The sequence below is a fragment of the Micromesistius poutassou genome (assembly GCF_964030765.1).
Source record: "Micromesistius poutassou genome assembly, chromosome: 6".
Taxonomy (NCBI): domain Eukaryota; kingdom Metazoa; phylum Chordata; class Actinopteri; order Gadiformes; family Gadidae; genus Micromesistius; species Micromesistius poutassou.
The window spans coordinates 2588504-2608570 of NC_140276.1; the positions used below are offsets into that span (position 1 = coordinate 2588504).

At 45.6% G+C, this 20067-nt stretch overlaps 1 protein-coding gene across 1 annotated transcript in view; it reads right to left on the minus strand.

The window, feature by feature from the left end:
- Positions 1–20035, minus strand: part of spock1 (SPARC (osteonectin), cwcv and kazal like domains proteoglycan 1) — a gene marked incomplete at both ends in the record, with an annotated part of 69440 nt that extends 49405 nt beyond the window's left edge. Inside the window, 2 exon segments of the mRNA XM_084469964.1 lie at positions 19896–19898; positions 19904–20035. Coding sequence (XP_084326090.1) covers positions 19896–19898; positions 19904–20035 — 135 coding nt within the window.
- Between the last annotated feature and the right edge of the window lie 32 nt (positions 20036–20067).

The window sequence follows — 20067 nt, forward strand, 5'->3', positions numbered from 1 at the left end:
CTGTAGTACTCTGTAGTACTTGCCCCTTAAGGCAGACACTCTGTAGTACTCGGTAGTACTCGGTAGTACTCTGTAGTAGGGATGTCACAATACCAGAAATTTTGTAGTCGATACCAATACCAAACAAAAACAATAAATCTGATGTACAACATACACTCATTTATTAAAAACATTTGAACATTACAGAAACAGTGGCACTGGCATGTAGCCTTCAATGACTAATTAAAAATAAATTGTTAAAAATAATAATAATAATAAAAAAATAATAATAATATGGGCTGAAAGCAGGCAGTCATGCAGCTATGCGGCTCGTGTTTAAACTTGCGTGCATGGCGGGGTTTAAAACATAACGTCCAACGTAATATTAAGTAATATAACGCAGGTGCGCAGGGCAGCCACAGGAGACGCCAACATCGTTTCCACTGCTCGGTACCGCGTTCCTTTGGCGTTTAACGGCAGACTACAACACTTGTAGCTGTGTATGCTGCCCGTGTCACGTCCGGAGGAATTGCATCCCCGGTCCCTACGGTACTGTAGGAAAACGAGTACCGTCACGTTTTTAGAATTGTCGCCATCGACTTGGTACCGAAGTATCAGTTCTCGTTACGTCCCTACCGAGTACTACCGAGTACTACCGAGTACTACCGAGTGCTAGCAGGCAGACTGACGCTGACCCTCCTCTGAGCTCGCCTCATCTGCCATTCCTCTCAGGCTGCCTGTTGACAACCTCCAGCAGCCAGTCATCCATCTTGCCAGGTCTGCCGCCTTCCCGAGCGTTTTCCCGGCTACACCTCCTCCCCTCCCAGACACCGCCACTTCATTATACCACCCTGACACTGATCACGTCCCATACCAACAGCCTCTTTGAGTCCTGGCAAAGCCCGACGCGGCGATAGAGGCATCTGGTGTGCAGCTGTCCACAGCCCGTCCCACGGTCCAGAGATGTTTTCCTCCCCACAAACCTGGAGCCCTTCCATCCTTCTAAACTTCTCACCATCCATTATAACCGCTGTGTGTCTGCCTTAAGGGGCGTCTATTATTTGTGGGTAATGTTACTGTAATAGCCATTATAGACGTAGTCTTATATGTATTTTATTATATATATATATCTTTAATTACTTCCACATGGTACCATGGATAATTGTATTTCTCTACCTTGCACTTCCTCTACTGACAAGAGAAAAGTTGCCTCTGCACAATATGCTAATGTATTCCACTTTTAATTAATTCAGGGATTTTATCTTCCATCTCTTCTGTTTTAGAGTGTTTCACAAGGGCACATTTAACCACGATACAAACACAAACAAATACAACATAAAATACAAACAAACACCAAGAACGTAGCTTTAGATTTTAGATTAGAAAGCAATCATCTTAAATATCCATTGAAGCATATATTATCTGACTGCCCTGAAGAAAGACTTGAGACCATATAAAGACCATAATATATGTTATATATTAATAATTTGTTGGATTCAGGGGATAGTTCTCTGAATAGTTCTCTTTTTTGTTTATTTCTGCATTTTCTTTCAATTCAATCATTCAAATAATGATTTTCTATTTGTTTCTTTGTGTGTCTGTAGCATGCAGTGGAGGGCCAGTGAGATCAGAATGCCGTACACGCTTTTTACTTCAGCATCAGTTGACAGTTTACTGCAATACCAACGCAACAACAAACACAGAATCATACAATTATTGGGTCATCTCTCCCTGTTCCTTCCACCGTTCATCCCCTCCCACCTCCCCCCGGCTTGCGACTAGGGGGATGACACGTTTGGGAACTGTTTTGCAAACAATTAATTCCCTCGTCTCCAGCGAAAAGAGAAAAAGCAACGAGAACCGTGTTTTCTTGTCCCATCTTTATGTTGTTGGATCAGTGGTGCAATATAATAAGTGCCACAGATGTACGGCTTTCGTGAAAAGGGAAGACAAATAGTCCGGTTTCATAATATTCCATACATGCCACCTGTTGGTTCTGCCAGCTCTGTAACACTGTTATCATTCATAATAACGCCCAGACAAACACGGTACACAAACAAACACGTCACTCCAGTAGGTTTAAGTCTGATTTTTGTACTGTATGCAGATACACAGCCTGGTGGATTACGTGAGTTGCATAATCCTTTCCCCACTCTCCTTCCTACCGGAGAGGCCTCTGGTTGCATACACAATTCTTGATCCATTAAAGCAGTAAGGTGCGGCTCCCACCCCAGACCATTGATGGATCCCCACGGTGCCTCTGCTGTGTCTGGGCTCAGCCGACGAGCAGAGTAATAACAAACACCGTCCACGTCTCTGTCTTCATCACACGCTGTCATGATCAGTTTAATCAGTGTCATAACCATGAAGCTGACATGGGCAGGGATAAAATTGGTAATGGAGCGCGGCCAGACATAATGCAGATTTTTATCTGCATCTCATTTGAAGACTGAGTGGTTAGACTTTGAAAACAGACAAATGGCACCATGGAGCATTGTCAAGTGTGCGTGCGTGCGTGCGTGCGTGCGTGCGTGCGTGCATGCATGTGTGCGTGCGTGCGGTTGAGCCCCCTCCAGCATGTCATCTACAGAGATCCAGCGATGCTCTCTGATTTATCTCCCCTTTTAACTAGAGCCCTGCAGAGGAGTTCTAACGGGCCCTCTATCGTGAGTCGCTATCGGCCAGGAAACACACGGCCCCACAATAAAACCTGGAATTCAGAGGGAATAACAGAGGCTGACAAATCAAGAGGGAACGTAATGAATGAAATGGGAGGGACAGCCTCCAGGTCAGAGGAGGACAGAGCTGACCTACAGAGGGAAGGGAGGAGGTGAGGTGAGGTAAGGGACAGACTACGGGTAAGGGATGGCTGGAGCCAAGGTGAGCCACAGAGAGCAGTAAGGAGGAGACGCACATTATAAATAAATAAATAAATAAATATAAATAAATTATGGAAGCACTTCCATAATGTGGCCTCTTCCAAAAAGATTCCGTTCAACGGGGCAATGGACACACAGGCACACACACACACACACATACACACACGAAGACTTGGACGCATGCAGACACACACACACACACACACACAAACTTATGCGCACGCACATGCACACGCACAAACACAACCGATATCATACAGCCAATTTATGTGTCTTTAAGCCAGATCTCACCTCACCAAGCTGCTATGCGTCACAGACCAAGGACCAGAGAACACACACACACACACACACACACACACACACACACACACACACACACACTCAATTCAAACTCAACTCGAGGTTGCGTCTCGTCAGACGTGGAGGGTCTGCTGCTCGCGGGCGTAGCGCTGAGAGCTGCGTCCCCCAGGCCCGCCGTGCTTCGCCTGACTCGCCGCCGGCATTCAAAGCCTTCACACCGCCGAGTCCGCTGCCGTGGTTACACTACCTGCCCGTCGACCCCTGCCTTCCTCGTGCAGGTGTGTTTTGTTCCTCGGTGTGTGTGTGTGTGTGTGTGTGTGTGTGTGCGTGTTGCTGTGTGTGGGTTTGTGCTTAAGAGTGTGTGAGGGAGTGAGTGACTGAGTTTGTGTGCAATACGTTACGTAGCCCTCTTCCTTCAGAGGCAAAGTCAACACTATGAAAGCGTTCGACACATGATTGGTCAACTTGTGCTTTGTTGCTGTGTGTGTGTGTGTGTGTGTGTGTGTGCATGCGTGCGTGCGTGCGTGCGTGCGTCCCATTTCATTAGTGCTCAGCTTTCTCTCAGATGGATAAATATACTGTAGAGCGTTTTATATAAAGACATAAATGCCTACACAGGGAAATTATGAGATATGACTGCAATTTGCTCAGCAGACAAAAACGAACAATACAATAAAATGCCAAACTTCAAATACAGCTTTGTCACCTAATACAATTCCGAGCAGTATTGCACACTGCGCTCCACCAAGTATATGCATTACTAGTAATCAAAGACGTTACGTTGCGCACTTCTGGGGCCAAGTCAGATCCACAGCTCCAGCCAAACACATGCCTCACAACGTAAAAGTAGACTCCAGCATTCTTCCTGTAACATTCATGCTGCAGAACGCTAAAGACAGCCTGTCAGCAGCCACGCCTCATGGTGCTGTCGTTCTCCACTCAGATTCACTGACAACCCGCTGTGAGGAAAGGACTGAGAATCACGCTGGATCGCGACGCCACAAACACTGGAGGTCCGGGTGTGTTACAGTGGGGGGGGGGGGGGGGGGGGGGTGTGTATCTGGCATGTGTCACTCGTGTGGTTCTGGGTTGCTTTGGGTTTTGTATGTACACTTAAGAGGTGCAGTGGGCAGAAATTGATCTTGTGGATTGGATTTGGCAAAACATATTATAATATATTCATGAGTATGTTTTAAGTGGAGAGAAAGTTTGTATCCAAAACAAAACTTTTGCGATACAACTGCACAAAGTTATATTATTATAAGCAACCTATAATACCGCAGTGAAAATAAACATTGGCTTGTAGCGCCGACTGCTATCGAGATGAATAATAAATACATATAACACACAGTGTCTATGAATTTAGTTTACCCCTATGGATGCAAGGTGTGAGAAACGTAAACAGGCTGTTACCAGCGCTATGACCTACAACCTTGTGTGATTAACAAATTACGCTTTTTCACAAAATGGAAATTGCAGCTATGTGAACAGTCCCATTCAGCTCCATGATTAGCGTTCATGTTATTGACATGGAAGAAAATCTCAACAAACAATCGCATTCAATGAAAAATGACCTTTGCTTGCTATAGCAATGACCTATTTGACATTTAAAGATGAAATGACCATATACAATTCAAAAAATCTATCAAGGGACTTCATCACTTGGCACTTGGCTCCAGGATTCTGTTGTACATTTTTGTAATATCGGATCGTGAACCCTGCATATTCCTGTGCACTGTTCTGCTTTTGCCGACCCTGTGGATATGTATAACTAATTCTCACTCAAGTACAATTCCACCGTAGAGAAGTATGAAATGTTATACGCCTACAAGAACAAAGGTCAAATTAGAGGCACAGTGGGATTCACACAAAGATACCCATACACACACACAGTGTTACAAGGTATCATATATCTTTATGATACGCACAAACTGAAAGGTGAAACTGTATACTCAACTGGCAATTGAAACTCTGATGAAGTTACTTAATTAAAAGTAAGTGTTTTTCCGAAGGACGAGAATGGAGCTCTGAACTTTTACTCACTCGTAGCAGTTGACATGACAAGCTTGTAATGAGATTCAGCCATCCTTGACTTCAACTTCAAACTAGTTATAAACAAATTAAGTGCTGTGTGTTTTAATGGGTTGAACACGTTTTTTTAAATACATTACCTGTGTAAATTCTGTTCAACTACAACCATTACATGAACGGTAAAATAAGATGTTTTTTTGTACCCATTTGTTTTAGATGAATGATAAGTATTCATCTTCAATCAATTAGCCTTGATGATAGTTTGTTTCCCTCCATTTTGTGATAAAGTAGTGTGTGTGTGAGTATTTCAATAAGTAATGTTAACATACATATATAAATATCTATAGTCCAGAACTCTATCATGTCAACAAACCTTTAACGATAGCAGTTGTAAAATATTCATCCTCTACTCAATACAAATACTAATTACTAAAAACAACTTGCATTTAAATGTGCCAACACACTTTGAAGGAGTAAATAAGGTGCCAAACTGCCGATAAAAGCATAAAACCAGCGCTTGTTTATCTCAAAGAAATCCATGCGACAAACCGCCCTGTCACCTCAGAGCTCCGGGCTAGCCCCCGAACGGCTTCCAATCACAGAGCGCCACTGGCAGGGAGGAAGAGGAGGGCAGGGGTGGAATCAAACATTCACTTGGAGCTCCATCAGCCACGCCAGGGCTCCTGTATCGACCAGCACCGAAGCCTCTCTCACCTCATTATCCAGCTCAGACTGCACAGAGGGACCGGGGGGGGGGGCGGGGGGGGGGGGGGGAAGCGGCACGCCGATGGACCAGACACCAACCCATGAATAAACACCCCAGATAGATAAACATCTCCTCCTCCGCGTGAACACAGATCAAATAAATACCCGGTTCATTTAGAGGCAGCAGCGCTGTGCCGTGACAATCACCGATGAGGAGCGTTGAATTCGAGATTTAGTCGTTTATGCATCAGAAAAAAACCGGACGACGACCTGTAGAGGCGATGCAGATAGTAATCAGTGGATCACTTCTCCTCACAGATGTCTCATTGTGCAGTTTAGAGATCCAGCAATCTTTTGCTATCACCCTATTTCAGCACTGGGTGTGAGGGTGATTAGTCAACAATCCATATCAAAATCCGTCTGCTTGTGGTATACACCAGTGGAAGTTAGGCCTGCACGATTCGGGGGAAAATATGAATCCCGATGTTTTAGTTTAGAATTGGTATCGCGATTCTCTGCCACGATTTTTTTTCTCACAAAATGTTTATTCATTGCGAAATCAGTCGCAATGGAGTGGACAGTTGGGCTCATGTAGGCCTACGGTTCCGTGGTTCGGCTGGACCATAAATCAGTCGTTGCTGCAAAAGAATCCGCTCCCTGCACTTCTGCCTCGACTACAGCCCGCACTTTCTTATAGGAGCTGGCAGCGCAACGGATGAAAAATTGTTGCGGGAGGGTATTGAGTAGCGTTTGTCCAATGTATGGATCATCTTACGAAATCCGTCACGTTCTACGGTGTTTATTGGAACCATATCTTTTGCTAGATGGTAGCCTAAGCAATTGTGTCTGTTATTTCCTTACTCCTACTGGAGTTACGTGGGTATGGGGTCGCATTGTGCCAGGTGTCAGTAATAGATGTCTGCGTTGTGCTGACATCTGCGCTGCGCTGCATTTTATTTATTTCACAATTCAAAAATGAACAAAACTGTCTTCTAAATTAAGGAAATGATACTGGGAAATGAATAAACCATTATAAGCAACGAGTGAACTTAATAAGCGATCGAAATACTTTTTGAAACCACCGCCTCTTTCCCTTGACATTTAGTTTTCACCTTAAATATGCGACAGATGTAATTAAGGCAACCTGGTCTTACAGGAATCCGTGAAAGGAGTCGGTCTACGTCCCGTTTACAAAAAAGAATGCCCATAAAAGGTTCGAATATTAAGTCCTGCCTAATATTCATTCGAATATTATATATTTTTTTAATATTCGAATAACAAAGTTCGGAGTCAAAGCCCTAGTCCATACACTGGTAAACAGTGACGCCGTTTGTTATCTCGTTCCACCGCTGGCTTTTTTTGTCATAAGCTTTGGAAAATGCCTGCGGAAGCGATGTCTGAGATGCAGAGACAGCTTCACGCTACCAGCGTCCGTCTCGTACGGTGTGGAATGACAGCTTGTGAAGGGAGCCTGCTTGCGCGGCTGCGTGCTTGCGCAATAGCATACTGCATGAGAAGGCAGTATATCGCTGTCAAATCTGTCCCTGGGAAAAGTAACGTTGCGCGGAATTGAAAAAGGAACTCGTTTCGTTAGTATTTTCCCATATATAGGCTTACCATATTTTCAGTAGTTACGTGTAACTTGACTTTGAACACGTTACACACAACACTGTCTACCGTGTGTCAGTCGGCTCATAAAAAAAAAAAGAGAATCAAAGTAATTAAAAACTTAAATTGCGCACAGGGTGAATCGAGATCGCGATTTTATAACAATTTATCGTGCAGGCCTAGTGGAAGTGTCCACCCAGATGTTTGATGGACAGATTAAGTCCATGCCTACCAGTCGGTACTGTTCACCAGGAAAGAAACTAGTAGTTCTTCTATTCATCATGCAGGTGGTCACTTGTGACAGCAGGTAGACGATCCACACACACGCAAATTATGTTTAGATTTTGCATTTAATTGCCTTTTCTTTTTCCAAACAAAGCCACCACTGAAAGGGAGTCTATCCTTTTCAGTCCATTCTAGCAGACTTTTAATTTCTGCTCCTTTTAACCATTTTTTTTAAATTCCATTTGGCACAGAAGATGTCCCTTCATGGCGACAAAGGGCACGAGTCTCCACTGTGTAACCTGGCTTAATGAGGGGAAGAGAGGAGGAATAGTGCTGGGTGTGGCTTGTTTGAATTACATTTAGATTTATGAGTCCAATTAAATGCTCTTCAAAGTAGGATCTGGGGCTTTTGTAACCATGGTGATAGTTTCTGCACTCCAATCAAGGGTTTTGATATCCGTCTTGGGAATTTAACCCAAGCTGGGGCTAATAACTCGTCACCTGACTTGCGTTAATCTGTGTGTGGGTGTGTGTGTGTGTGTGTGTGTGTGTGTGTGTGTGTGTGTATGGTGTTGTGTATTGGTTGCTGTGTGACTGCATTGCAGCTCTTATCAACAGGTTCATTTTCTCTCACACGCACGCACAAACATGAATGTTTGCGCACACGCACACACGCACACACACACACACACACACACACACACACACACACACACACACACACACACACACACACACACACACACACACAAACAAAGCAGAACTGCTGGGTCTTTAAATTCTGTATCTACTGTGAGCTTCGCTCATACACACACAAACACAACAGATACACTCAGCAGTGTCAAATGCTACAGGGTGCAATTTATCGCCTATTTGAGAAAAAGGGAGAGAGAGAGAGAGAGAGAGAGAGAGAGAGAGAGAGAGAGAGAGAGAGAGAGAGCTGGAGGGGTGGAATGAGTCAAAGGACACAGTTGTAGTCTGGGAAAAAGTCTGAAAACTTTTGGACAGAAAAGTCCCAATTAAACTTGAATTAAACGGCAGGATAAACCGCCATCATTTGGTTCCTCCCCTGCATTGACTTGGTTATTGGTTGGTTTGTGTCCCTGCTGTGTCTTCCCTGTAACAGAGTTCATTATAACGTGTGCAGGACTTTAATTACAATGCATGGCAGATGCAATCTGCCCCTAAACACACGTAGGGTGCACAAACACTCACGTACACACACACAGATGCTCTCACAGTCGCTCACAAACAGGGAACCAATTAGCCGTCCAGATATCGACTCTTCCTCAATGTTGTCCAGCTCTCTACCAGCTCCCTTGCCTTCCTCCTTCTTGCTGTCTGTTTCACTTTCACTTTCTCTTGCTCTCTTTTTTTCTTTCTATCACTTTCGCTACACTCTCTCTCTGTCTCCCTCAATATCCAATCTTTACCGTCTTCCTGCAATCTCTGTCTTTCTTTCTGTTTCTCTCTTTGACACTCACTTTTGCTCTCTCTCTGTCTCTCTCGTTCTCTCTGTCTCTTTCCCTCTGTCGCTCTGCATCTCTCTCCCTCTCTCTCTCCCTCTCCCTCTCTCCTCTTGTCTGCTCCCCTGCAGAAAGCAATGTCCTATTAGTAGGCTAAGCACTGCTTGGCCCCATCTCGCCTTATTTCATAATGACAGTGTTGTTGCTAATGACTGTACACAGTTGTAAAGTCCTCGGGGCATGTTGCTCATGGGCTCTGTTCACTCGGGAGAACATGGAAGATAACACACTGGGAAGAACAGTGGGCTAAAGCACATTCAAATGCTGCACTATTTAAGAGACAAAAGCAAACTTAATGCTGTTGTGTTTGGAATGGGATGAATCTGAAGTCTAGCATGTATCAGTCTGTAGAGTTGTTAGCCGACTGCACAGTTAATGTTGTGTGTATGTTATTACGGTGTATACAACTTGCATACTAAATGTATTTAAGTGTGTAACAGAGAAATCATTTTCCCTACACATCGAAATGAGTGACACCTTATGATTGCATCGTTATTACATCATAATCTATTGAAAGGTGGTTAAGTAGGAACTCCAGACATCTTTTTCCATTGATATCACTTCTGAGCAAAACTGCTGTTCAACGGTAGATTCACCTTGACATGCTCTTCTTTAAGTGCGTGATCTCCAACCCATTAAAAACACTATAGGGATCAAAGACCATCTGTATATGTATCCAGAACTCTCTCCCTCTCTCTCACTCCCTCTCCCTCTCTCTGACAGAGGGCAGGGTGGTCAGCCAAAAAAGGACATCTAGCCAGCTGCTATCGCGAGTCGCAACAAGGTGAACTTTTCAATTAGTGTCACTGTGTATGCGTGTAGCAATTCCCTGTGTATGTGTGTGTGTGTGTGTTTGTGTGCACTTGTGTGGGTATGTGCACGTTTTACAGATAGGGTTTAAGTAGTTTGGCTATCAGCGCTAAATGGCAGCACTGCAGAGCTTCAACTCAGACAGCCAATAAGATTAAAGCAGGGGAAACAGCACTGATACCATTCTGCATGCTCTGTACATTTCTACTGTTCTGAGTGTGTTAGATCAAATTCACTTCCACAGAGTTCCTTCAGAAACAAATCTTTCCAGTAAAGTGACTTATCTACCCGCCCCGTCATGAATAAGTAGATGAACTGTTGAGCCTATTGGGGAGCAATTGGTTTTAAATTCCCAGTATGGTCTTGAACCGTTCTCGTTTGAACCAATTCCGGAGCCCGGAAGTCGACACCGGTACCCAATGGTGGCTTTTTTCGGTACACTACAAAAATATAATAAAAGTTGTACAAACTAAGTCCGAGCTCCGAACACGTCAACCTGTTACTTATTTACAACATACACACCACACAAAATAAAGCCCCTGCCCGCCTTCCTCTCCCCTCTCCAACCCGTCCCCACAGCCCCCCCCCCCGCCCCCCGCCCCCCCCCCCCCCCGGCCTGTCAGGCTGTCCCCGTAGTGTGAGAGCAGCGCTGCGGTGGGTCTCAGAGGCAGAAGCACATTCATTATCCTTCCCTAGATCTAGGAGTCTGAGCAGGACCAACTCCGTGGGGTTAATGATGTGCTCTGCACCAGGGTCACCAGAGCACATCCCCTCTGGGGGGGGGGGTCCCATCGTGACACCAGGGCAGGCTGAGAGAGAGGGACTGGGTGAGCCGTCCATGACAGTGTAAACAGTGCCACTCCCGAGACGACGGCTGATGAGGATAACAACCACAATGATCCAAACAATGATCCGTTTTTATTAAAAATACATGTTACGCCCGGCAGGGTGAAACCTTATGCAAATTAAATTGGAGTGTGTGTGTGTATGTGTGGGTGGGTGTAACATAGTAAATAGTATGCAATTCATGTATAATTTAGTTCACATTATGGTTTTGGACACACCAAGGTCCTCGGCTTGCGCTCACACCACCAGCAGACGCACAGTGAAACGTCTCAACTGAATTAAGTCTCTGCTCATCTCTGACAAGTTCTCGACCGCCGATTTATTATACAGTTATATTTTGTTTCCAAATTGGATCGTTAACTCTCAAAAAAATGACAGAGGTCTGGACCTCAGTGACCTCAGAGCTGACTACAGGCACGCGGTTCTGAAAGGTGTCAAGGACCAAACATGCAACTGCTTTCGACTCTCGTCGCCCTGAATGTCACTCAAATGCTGTCAAACAAACTCCCTCAATGCCCCCGTGTCAAACACAGGGACTACAACAACACACTTAACTTAGCTTCAGGTAATGATATGCCGGGGGCTGGAAGAGACACGACAACATATACTGAAACCACACCATTTGGCCCGCTTCTCCCTCTGACCTCTCTGTCCCTTCTATCCCATCTGTATCTGTTCTTAATGCTCTCCATTTTCTCTCCATCCATCTTGTGTTTCATTATAAAGAAGAGGGCCCCAGTGGGCGAATTCATCTGAATTATTGAGGCAATGACAGGACACCTTATAATGCACACACGCACACACACACGCGCACACGCACACGCACACGCACACACACACACAGGATCTGTGTCCTGGGGGGAAAGTGTGTGTAATAGCCACTTTAATGTGACATGGGCTCTGGAGACAGTATATACACAACATGAGAAGATGGAGGGCAGGTTGGCTGCGGCAGCACCACAACACATCAGCTGAGTCCACCGTGGAGCTGATAGTGGTGGACTTTATGTTACGTTTCACGAGATAAGGAGTCGGTACATGTCCAGCCGCCGACACAAAGGGGACGCTGTTTGAGCGAATAATGGGAGTCTCGGTATTACAGTGTAGTTTATATTGCGTCTATCCATCGTTTGTCCTGCTCTGACGTAATGGATTCTCCTGGGTGAGTAATAGGAGTAATATTTATAAGTGAAAAGGAAATCAAACACAGCCTGGTTCCCTTGTGTATCCCTACGTTGGGTTTTTTGTGTGGTGTGGGTGGGTGTGTGCGTGCGTGTGTGCGTGCGTGCATGCGTGTGTGTGGTATGTGTTTCCATCAACAGATCGGTGGAACATCACTAGTGTTGTGGCCTCACAAAGGGTCAGGCCGGGAACAGGACACGCACATAGTCTGGGGGCAGCGCGGTAATATTGACGAATCCTTCACCGTATATATCATCAACCGTAGGGACCTAGAGGGATAAAACGTCTGATCTTCATTCTTATTCATTCAGTCTTAAAGGGCTAGTTCAGGATTTTGGACATCGGGTCTCATTTCCAAGTGAGCCAGTGTGTTATTTATCATTGGAGACCGTTTTCAACACTTTTCATTCAGTCCTTCTAGTAGAAATCGCTGGTGCTAGGCTAGCGCAAGTCGAGGGAAACTGCTAGCCTGCCAATAAAAACAGTTTTACCCACTCCCAAGGCAAACCAATTATAATGCCCGATTATCAATGTAAATGTCTGTATTGATAGAATAGTGTTAGAAATAAACTTACCCTTGAATTGCATTGCATTTAGTTTATAATCCCTGTAGTTGGAAGCAAGCTACGGCAGCGGCGGACTGATATTACCTGGAGTGCACTTCTCTGTTTACCTTCTGCTGTAGTGAATTGGTTGCTACACCGGAGCAAAGTGAAATTCCGCTGCTGCTGAGAAAGTAGTCCCCCCATGTGATCATTGCGATACAAGGATAGTTTTATTTCTAAAAATATTCTATCAACACAAACATTTACATCGATAGCAAGGGCATTATAATTGGTTTACATCGGGTATACTTTGGAGTGGGTAAAACTGTTTTTATTGGCAGGCTAGCAGTTTCCCTCGACTTGCGCTAGCCTAGCACCAGCGATTTCTGCACCTAGAAGGACTGAATGAAAAGTGTTGAGAACGGTCTGCAATGATAAATAACACACTGGCTCACTTGGAAATGAGACCCCGATGTTCAAAATCCTGAACTGCCCCTTTAAACTATCTCCGCTTCGATCAATTACACAGTATTATATCAACAGATATTGAACTGAAAAGACTTATTTTCAATTCCAGGTTAAAAGGGACTCTTTTACCTGGCATAAAGCTACGCCAGTATAAAGTCAGGCAGGTGAGAAGGGGTGGAGGCAGGGGTGAAACGTTTTTTGAAGGAAGAGAAGAAAAAGAAAAAAAAAAGACACTGACAACGTGGGGGGCAGACGCCGACGGAACGGACACAACGCGGCCGCGTGAGCGCCGTCAGTAATCCAGACAGGTGGCGCGCGGCCCTCCAGGAGACAAAACAAGAGGTGCGGGGTCCGGGCGCGGAGATTACCGTGATCCAGACTGAGCCAGCACCTGGGGCTCTCCGGTCCGCTCTCCGGAGAACCTTTCATTTACATTACACAAGTGCACTGTGTTTTCTGTTGATGATTACAATGCCGAAATATGTCAGCCGTGTTATGTCATAGCTTTTCGATTGTGATGTCTCTGTTGAAATCTTACTTTGTGATTTGTTTACTTTAGAGCCTTGTGATGTAAAAGGGGGGGGGGTGTGCTTGTTTGATGTTCCTTTTTATGCATTTGTGTTTGTGATTGTAACTGAAACAAATTAGCATGAAAACGAATGTTATGAAGATGTGTGCGCATCTGTGTGTGCGTGCGTGCGTGCGTGCGTGCGTGCGTGCGTGCGTGCGTGCGTGCGTGCGTGCGTGCGTGCGTGTGTGTGTGTATATGTGCATGTTCGTGTGTGTGTGCTGCCAGTATTGATAGCACGGGTCTCATGTGTGCTCAGACGTCTCTCCCTCAGAGGCTGCTGTGGGGTGTCTATGTGCACCGGGAGAAGCTGTCCTACGCGTTGTGTTTCAGACACTGCAGGACCCAGGGCAGACTAACACTCCCAGGCACGTCAGGAGGCAGGCAGCACGGACGACCGTCATTACAATCGATCATTTTGGATTTAATGATGATGCCATTGTCCAATGACGGCTGTCTCCATGGCGGCTGGAGACAAATAGCCTATTTAACACTGGGCAGCTGTTTCTCCTTCTGTAGCACTTTGGAACACAATCAGTTATGCGGCAGCCAAGCAATTCAAACACAGTTGGATCGGAAATCATGTAAATAATCTAATTTTCTGCGCTCTATTTCTACAACCGTTCATCATTTGTGTTGACAGGTCCATCCACAGAATAACGGAGAGAAGACTATTACCTTGGCTCCTCCAAGGCCGTTTATTCATTCTGTTTGGGGTCATTCAACCCTGAACTCACTACAATAGAGACACTGGCTAACAAAAGAGTAGGGGGCTGGATACACGGAGGAAATGCCTTTTCACTACATTTTCGAACATGCCCTTATAGTCCAAGGCCTCAAAATGTTAACAGGAATATCAGCAAGCCTGGGGGACAGGGCTGGGAAGTCAGGCATTAAGGGTGTTTTACGGCCAGCCAGAAGGTTCTGGGTTTGAACCCCCCCTGTTCCCAGTCTACCGGTGTGTACCCTTGAGCAAGGGGCTTAACCCCTGACAGCCCCTGAACGAGAGCGAAGCCAACTTGCCTTTTCAATACTGTAACGCTGTGATTGATACGGCCTAGAGCAGCATGCAATATAGTGTTTACACCATATCTCCGTCCTTCCTTGTGTGAATAGTGGGACGACAGTATCATTAGCTCTCTTCTGTTCCTGGGTTTTCTATGTACAGCTGAATGATCTGCTGTCGTTGTGGATGTCCTTTGAGAATAATGTCCTCTGAAATGCTCTTTATCTGTTAGTGATGGATGAATGTGTGTACAATACAAAGGGCTCGCTCTAATTGACATGTGCTAATAAAACACACTTAATAACACAACAGAAGATTTTGTTATTGGAAGCACTGAAAGACAAATTAACTGATAACTGAATTGGTCAACTCTAGTTCATCCCCATTATCATGGAATATAATTCAGCTATTCAACAAAATACACCCAAAGGAAACCTGTCAATTGGTTATTTTGCATCCAAACGGAATAAACTAATCCACGCTCAATGATCATTTGTGTTTTATTATATAATAGATAATAATAGACCACCTCATAAAAAGCCTGCAACACACAGATGACAATCCTGCTGCGTTTTACGGCGTTGGAGTAACTCGATATATTGACATATTGTACCGCAGACAGACAGTACTGAAATCAGAAAGAAAGACAAAGGGACAAAGAAGACATACATTTGCAGGATGGGAATATTGACATAGGTGACCACAGGCTGAGTGGCACACACACTCACAGACACCCACACACACATCCACACCCACAAAAACACACAGACACACATATCCACACACAAAAACACCCAGCCACACACACACACCCATACCCACACACACAAAAACACACACCCATACACACACAAAAACACCCACCCACACACACACACACACACACACCCAAAAACCAGCACACAGACCCCCCCGCCCCCCCCCCCCCCCCCACACACACACATACCCACACACTTTGGAAAGTAAATGGCCACCTCCGGAGTGATTGTCATTATGGAGCTGAAATTGCTTCACAGACGACAACTACAACCACTCAACAAGAACCACTTGTTAAGCAGAATAGTCGAATACTTCTCTTTTGTGCAAATACAAACATGCACGCACACACACACACACACACCCACACTCCCAACCCGCTCCAACAGGTGAACAACTCCATAATAACTTGTCATCAGGGGAAGATAAAGAGGAGTCTTCGCTCAACATGTCCTATAGAGGAGGAGAGGCAGGGTGGGAGGGAGGGAGTCTGCTGTAGGTTGGGTCAAACCCAGTCTCACTTCTTGAGCACTGCGGCAGGCCGGCTTAATGTGCACCAACAGGCTTTCCCTCTCACCATTACTACTCTGAAGGGAGAGGAGAGGTGAGGGGAGAGAGGAGACGAGAGGAGGGAGGAGACAACAGACAAGAGGGGAGAGGAGGGGAGAGGAGAGGACAGGACAGGAGAGGAGAGGACAGGAGGAGGATGAAGAGTGGAGAGAAGAAGAGAGGGAGACGGAGAGGGAGAGGAGAGGAGGGGGAGAGGAGAGGAGTATATGGAGTTTGGTATATATGAACCATGCATTAATCCTGAAGCCCTCTGGCAAACAACCATAGAGACACACACAAATAAAGAGAGAAAGGGACACGCACGCACGCACACGTGCACACGCAGCACACACATATTCATCCCCATCCCATCAATACACTGTACACAGCCCTCTAACTCACAGAGGGACATTTTCTAATTACCTCACTGGGATGAGAAGCACAGCTGAGAGCAGAGGTGGTAGCTCTGTGTGTGTGTGTGTGTGTGTGTGTGTGTGTGTGTGTGTGTGTGTGTGTGTGTGTGTGCGCAAGTGTGTGTGCCTGTGGGTGCCAGTGTGTGTGTCTATCTGTGCGTGCCTGTGATTCCGGTGTGTGTGTGTGGGCATGTGGGCGTGTGTGTCTGTGCCTGTGTGCGTGTGTGTGTGCATGTGTTTGTGTGTGCGTGTGTATCTCTGCCTTTGAGTGTGTGCATGTGTGTGTGTGTGTGTGTGTCTCTGTGTGCGAGCCTGTTACCTATTTTTAGACAGTCATGCACGGGCGGTGACAGAGGGACCTGGCTTGCTCAGCTAGCATCCCCTGCAGAGAGAGCCCCGTTCGAGTCACTCTGAAGGTCAAAGGTCAACTCCCCTGACCTTGGCTCAGGCGGCCTCAGGATCTGGATAATGGCTCATATGTGATGCCAATACGGGACAAATTGCAGCATGTCGGGAGTACCGCAGTGCTGCACACTGTTCCCCTAGGGCTCAGGGGACCCGGCGACGCAAGCTATCAACCCCAGACACAGGGTGCAGCCTCCGGTCACCTGTTGAAATGACCTCTATCAGGATATGTGAGGACTCCCGCGCCCACTCAGACCGCGCGTGGCGGCGTGGGCACACCCCTCCGATCCCTCCTCAGGATTCAGCGCCCGCCATGATACTGCTCATCAAGACAGATGTTTCTCACAGCTGTATGCTCAATTGCCGTTTTTTTTTTTTTTTATTGCTTTCTTGTTGCCAAACCAAAACAACTGAAACAGAGAGGGGGGAGTTGATCTTGCAGGACTTTGTATAGCCCTAGAAGGATAGTCTTGTCATTTTATGATGACATTACAAGACAAGTACCTGTCAATTATGATGCTTGATTGACAGGTACTTATTCTCTTAGGAAAGATTATCTTGAGAATGACTGATTCGGTGGCACAAACGCAATCTGATCGCAGACAGGACTAATAAATGTTTTAGGTACAGGCCTCTAATGTCTGGCTCAAATGCACAGTAAGAAAGTTAACACTGGATAGTTATATGATCAGACACATATTTCAAGTTCTCCCCTTGGTCCTTCCTTTGAGTGAAGTCCCCTGATGTATCAAACAACTCAAGCTTTAGTCATGGGAACAAAAACAACCATTTAAGTAATAAAATCCAACTGAGACCAAAGGACACAGACAGACACAAACACAGACAGCGAGAGTGCGAGAAAGAGTGAAATACAACTATATTTATGGCTGGTTCATACTACACGATTCTTAGATATTCCTCCACGATTTAACATGTCCTACTATGCGATCACAGCTTCAGGAAATCGGGCTTCGTCTCGTCGGAAGACTGGCCACACTACAAGATTTGACGGTGCGGTGCTCTAGATAATCTTTACTTTGTATCGTTCACGACACACGCAGCAACAACGCAGCAACAAAGTGTCAATAACAATGGATCCCGAGTTCCTATACTACGGTCTAGGCATTATGATGGCGGTCGGGGTCCAGATTTTGAGTTGCGTGTACAGTGTACAGCGTCCCGACAAAAGCCTGTCGGCACGCTAAAATGTCCAACCCGACAAAAGCCTGTCGGCACGCTAAAATGTCCAACCACTATGAAATGTCCCCTGTTGTCAGCAATTACACCAACCAACGTGGTCTTATTGTAGCCCGATCATTAACTAAAAGCCACATGGAAAGAATAAAGCATCCAGCGTATGATTTTAACAATGTGTGAGGGCATAGGCAGCAGCTGGAATGATGACGGTAACCAGCGGACGAGCGTAACCGCGACCCGCACGTAATTCATCCAAGTAGATATTACTCACTTACTTTTCTTCCACGCAATCCACCCAACCTGCGGATTATCCGCGGTGTCCGCCCGGGTATGACCCGGCCAACCGCACATCTCTACTAGTCCTTACTAGTTAGTAAACACTGCACGTGAGCTCCGGCTGTTCAAGCGATTCCCTCTCGCAACTGGTGGCGGGGGTTCCCTCCATGTCAACAATGGATACGTCATTACGATTCCCCCAAAAATTCTGGCATGCCAAACTTTTCGTTGTGTTTTTTTTTTTAGAACGTTTGCAGACGAAAAAAAATCGCAGATCGCAAAGCGTGTCACGTTACAAGACCTTGTCTCGTCGCCGCCTTTTTCAAAATCGTGTACGACTCGCAAATTTGTCTGCGATGAACGAATCGGGGGCAAAATTGGGCTGAAATCGTGTAGTCTGAACCAGCCATGAGATAATGGTCAAGGTGATGCCAAGAAAATATAATAAAGATAATAAAAAAATATATCCTATTTCACTAAAAAATATATGATGAATGAAACTTCAGAACAAGTAGAAAATGGTCGGACAATGGATCCTCTGTTATGCTGATGATGTTTTTATCCATCAAGCAGCCGCAGATAAGTTTGAAACAGTAACTGTTACCAAACAAATAGAAAAGCAAGATAAGTGAAGCCAGATGGTTGGTGTGACTGGGGAAATGATCACCTTCAAGTTCAGACAACACACACCCATACACACACCCACCCCCCCACACACACACAATAAAAAATATTTAGGGCTGAAGCAATCCCAGCAGTACTTCACTGTCAATCCCAATGACTACTAATCCCTGAAGAACATGGGGGTTTACTTTGACACTACTCTCTACTCTGTGTGTGTGTGTGTGTGTGTGTGTGTGTGTGTGTGTGTGTGTGTGTGTGTGTGTGTGTGTGTGTGTATGTGGGGGTGTGTGTGTGTGTGTGTGTGTGTGTGTGTGTGTGTGTGATAGGGTACAGTCAGGTAAATATTATTCTAGGTCAGCCTCATCCCAGTGTGTGGCTGTTCTGTCTTTCTGGTCCAGAAGTTACTAACAGATAGAGCCGCCTCTGCTCCATCTAAATACAGCATCTGCTCAGCTGCATTTTGTCGCTGCGCTTCAGACAAACCACCATAAGGTAGAGGCTATGAATATTACATTTGCATGTTTCATATTTACATATTTGTATTAAAAACGATCATCTTTACAACAATAGACTACAGGGTAGTTGAGCTCATGTGGTTGTCACTTGCGGTAAACTGCATAAATAAACGAGCCTGATGTCATGAATAGCAAATAAACACTGTGGTCACCATGTGATGTGTGGGTCGGTAGGCCTATCTGTGGTCACTCCATGCTGCGTAAAACTAAAAACTAGATTAAAAACGCATCGGCATGGCAGGGGAGCTTGGGAAAGTGCGATAGCAGCTTACATTAATCCCCCGTGTGTTGTTCGGGCAGACTTAAATCAAACAGACCTAATAGGCCTATTAATAATCCCAACCTCCTTTCCCCCTGCTGTAACGCACTCTCTGCGAAGGCTTTCCGACTAGAGAGAGAAAAAAAAAAAAAAAAAAAAAAAAAAAAAAAAGCGAAACCTTTCCAAGAGAAACAACATCATGACTCGGGGGGGTAAGACTCACATCTCGAATTTGCCCCAGTAGCCGTCCGTGTCGGACAGGCTGCTGAGCCACCGGTCGCTGCCCGGGGGGGCCGCTGCTGACAGCGGACAGCACCGTCCCCCGCCGAGCAGGAGGGTCGCGAGAGGCAGCAGCAGGAGCATCGTTGTCTGGAAGAGAAGAGTAAAGGTTTCAG